The 3,185-nt window shown below is 51.5% G+C and overlaps 1 protein-coding gene across 4 annotated transcripts in view; it reads right to left on the bottom strand.

Moving 5' to 3' along the window:
* Window positions 1-695: 695 nt before the first annotated feature.
* TBC1D14 (TBC1 domain family member 14) overlaps window positions 696-3,185 on the bottom strand; it is a 122,197-nt gene continuing 119,707 nt past the window's right edge. For all 4 annotated transcript variants that reach the window (XM_058430138.1, XM_058430137.1, XM_032136026.2 and 1 more), the window contains one exon: window positions 696-901. In XM_058430138.1, coding sequence (XP_058286121.1) covers window positions 836-901 — 66 coding nt within the window. In that variant the 3' untranslated portion in view covers window positions 696-835. The remainder of the gene's footprint in view (window positions 902-3,185) is intronic.

Here is a 3,185-nt window from a genome sequence, read left to right as displayed (position 1 = left end):
CTGGCCTCCACTGAACAGGCCAGTGGGAGAGGGCCCAGCCACACATCTCTTTCTCTACCCTTTTACTTACAGGGGGCTGATTCCACTGTGTGTTCTCTCCGCTTTTAAGCCTGTCTCTATTGCCACAGGGCTTCCTCGCAAATAGCTCCTCCTCTCGAACTTTCCACCTCCGCAGGACCGATGCCAGGGAGCAGTCTCCCGGAGTGCAGTCCCATTGGAGCCCACGTATGCACCTGCAGCCTATACACTGTGACTGTGTCAAGGCAACATGGCCCAATGCTCACCTGCAGGCTGGGTCGATGCCCGGGTATCCAGGAACACATATCAGTGGCTATCCTCAGAGAGCCCCTGTTCCTTTAATGCTATCTTTGGTAGGTGAGTTTTAGAAACATGACCTCCAGCTCTGGAAAGACTATCTCAATAACTCAATCAGCGATACCTTTCTTATTGAAAACATGTAAATATGAGCCAAAGCATCTCAAGTCTCCCAAATAACATCTCTCATGCATCCTGGCTAAGACTGTAACATACTTCCCAGTAGTTGACATAGAAGCATTACAATTTAATTAGCTTTTGCTGAAATAAAGGAGTGGGGGTGAGCCACCGCCCATCGTTCAACCGTGCAGCAGATCATCCTTCCACTGATCTGCTTAAGGCTAAGCCTTGGTTTAATTCTTTAAAGTTTTTGTGTTTGTTTTGTTTAAGGCCAACTCCAGTGTTAGGAATCAAACTTAAAGAGCGCCTGTTCTTCTCGGCCCGGGTGTCAGTCTGAAACAACAGAGGGGCTGCGGTGTGGGGCTCTGATTGGTGCCGAGTGCCAGTTCCTGCTGCAGCCTCAGTGTCGGAGGGACGGACTTCCCTTCTCCATTTCCCGGCTGTCTTTCTGCAATGCAGTCAGTACCTAAGAGTCACAGGGAAGACAGCTGAGGTTAACTGACCACACACACAGATCCTGACAGCAGCGGTGGCAGAGACAGCAGCAGCCTCCTAACAGGGTCCCCCGGCTCCCCACTTCCACTGCCTCCAACCCTCCGGGGTCTTCCACTCCTACGTCCTGTGTGGTCTTTCCAACAGGGACACCTGCCCGTGCCCTCTCTGGCCTGGTAAGCTAGCTGCACTCCTTCCAGCCGGCCACAGAATCCACGTGAAAGCACAGCTGGGGGCCTCATTGGGGTCCTGCAGTGGCCACCCAGGAAGCCCAGGCCTGAACGCTAGGATGCTAATGAGCCCTGTGCCCATCCCGCTGCACTCCTGCCACCCTGCTCCTCCTCCACCAGGAAGCCTGCCGCCTGAGAAGGCCTCAAGGCGCTGGCTCCTCTTGCCTGCCTTCCTGAGCTCGCCCAGAGCCTGCTCCCTCCTCTGTTCTCATAGTTCTTGGTCAACATCCTTCTTTTTCTTCTTTTTGAGATGGAGTCTCACTCTGTCACCTAGGCTGGAGTGGAATGGCGCCATCTCAGCTCAATGGAATCTCCGACCCCCGGGTTCAAGAGATTCTTCTGCCTCAGCCTCCTGAGTAGCTGGGACTACAGAGGTGTGCCACCATGCCTGGCTAATTTTTGTATTTTTAGTAGAGACAGGGTTTCACCGTATTGGCCAGAATGGTCTCGAAGTCCTGACCTCATGATCCGCCCGCCTTGGCCTCCCAGAGTGCTGGGATTACAGCCTTGAGCCACCATGCCAGGCCAACACCCTTCTTTTAAAAGATATTCCACGCCATTGTGGCTGCTTAGCAATTGCAGCAACACTAACAGGCTCCACACCAAGCAGAGAACTCTGCCAGCACTTCGCGCCCAGCGCCCGCTTAACCCACACGACAAACTCCGGAAGGCTAATGCCCCAACATAAGGGGCCTGAACAATGGACATGTACGGAAGTGACGTGCTCAAAGTCCAAGGGTGAAACCAAGAGAATCTGGTGCAAACACAGTGCTACCTGCCTGGGGCCAGGAACTATGCCACTTTTGAGTCACAAATTTAAAAGTAAAAACATTTTGGTTTCAATTAAGGTGGAGAAAAGGAATAATGGCAGATAAGTCCCCCTGCATCTCAAAGTAAATGGGGTTGCTGGCTCAACATAAACATTTAGTCATTTTGATAAAGCTCATGGCTGGGCGTGGTGGTTCACGCCTGTAATCCCAGTACTTTGGGAGGCCAAGGGAGGAAGATCACTTGGGCCCAGGAGTTTGAGACCAACCTCAGCAACAAAAAAGCAAACAAATCTCTATAAAAACAAACAAACAAATATTGGCTGGGTGTCATGGCACATGCCTGCAGTCCCAGCTACTTGGGAGACTGAGGTGGAGGAATTGCTTGAGCCCCGGATGGTGAGGCTGCAGTGAGCTCTGATCGCACCACTGCACTCCAGTCTCGGCAATGAGAGTGAGACTCTGTCTCAAAAAAAAAAAAAAAAAAAAAGAAGGAAAAAGAACAAGAAAGCTCACCAGTGTCTTAACCTTAAGCACAGGATTTGAGAGAAATGTGCATGGACCACAAGTCCCATGAGACCTGGAACTGTATAAAAGTCACTGATGCCTGGACCAGGCGCGGTGGCTAACGCCTGTAATCCCAGCACTTTGGGAGGCTGAGGCAGGTGGATCGCGAGGTCAGGAATTTGAGACCAGCCTGGCTAACATGGTGAAACCCCGTCTCTACTAAAAATACAAAAATTAGCTGGGCCCATTGGAGGCGGGCGCCTGTAATCCCAGCTACTCGGGAGGGTGAGGCAAGAGAATCGCTTGAACCCAGGAGGCGGAGGTTGCAGTGAGAGGAGATTGCGCCACTGCACTCCAGCCTGGGCGACAGGGTGAGACTCCGTCTCAAAAAAAAAAAAAAAAATTGACAGCACATCACTGATGCCCAAGCCCCCCACGCCACATCATCAGACTAACTCCTATCACCATCCCATTAATAACAATGTCCTATGGTCAAATAATCTGATCCAGTTTTAACCAATAGTTTTTACCTAGTCCCTAAAATGCAAGGATCAAAATGGCTGATCTGGCTTTAATCCTTTCCTGTGTATGTGGGTGTGCAGCGTGTGGATGCGCAGGGAGTGAGTGACCTGCACCTGTACGTGGGTGTGTATGTGCATATGGGGTGATGTGTACGTGTGGGTGTGATGTGTACGTGTGGGTGTGATGTGTGGGGTGACGTGTGTGTGGGGGTGTGATAGGTGTATGTGGGGGG

This window comes from Hylobates moloch, unplaced genomic scaffold (assembly GCF_009828535.3).
Source record: "Hylobates moloch isolate HMO894 unplaced genomic scaffold, HMol_V3 SCAFFOLD_17, whole genome shotgun sequence".
Classification (NCBI taxonomy): domain Eukaryota; kingdom Metazoa; phylum Chordata; class Mammalia; order Primates; family Hylobatidae; genus Hylobates; species Hylobates moloch.
This window is presented reverse-complemented; position numbering and strand designations above follow the sequence as displayed.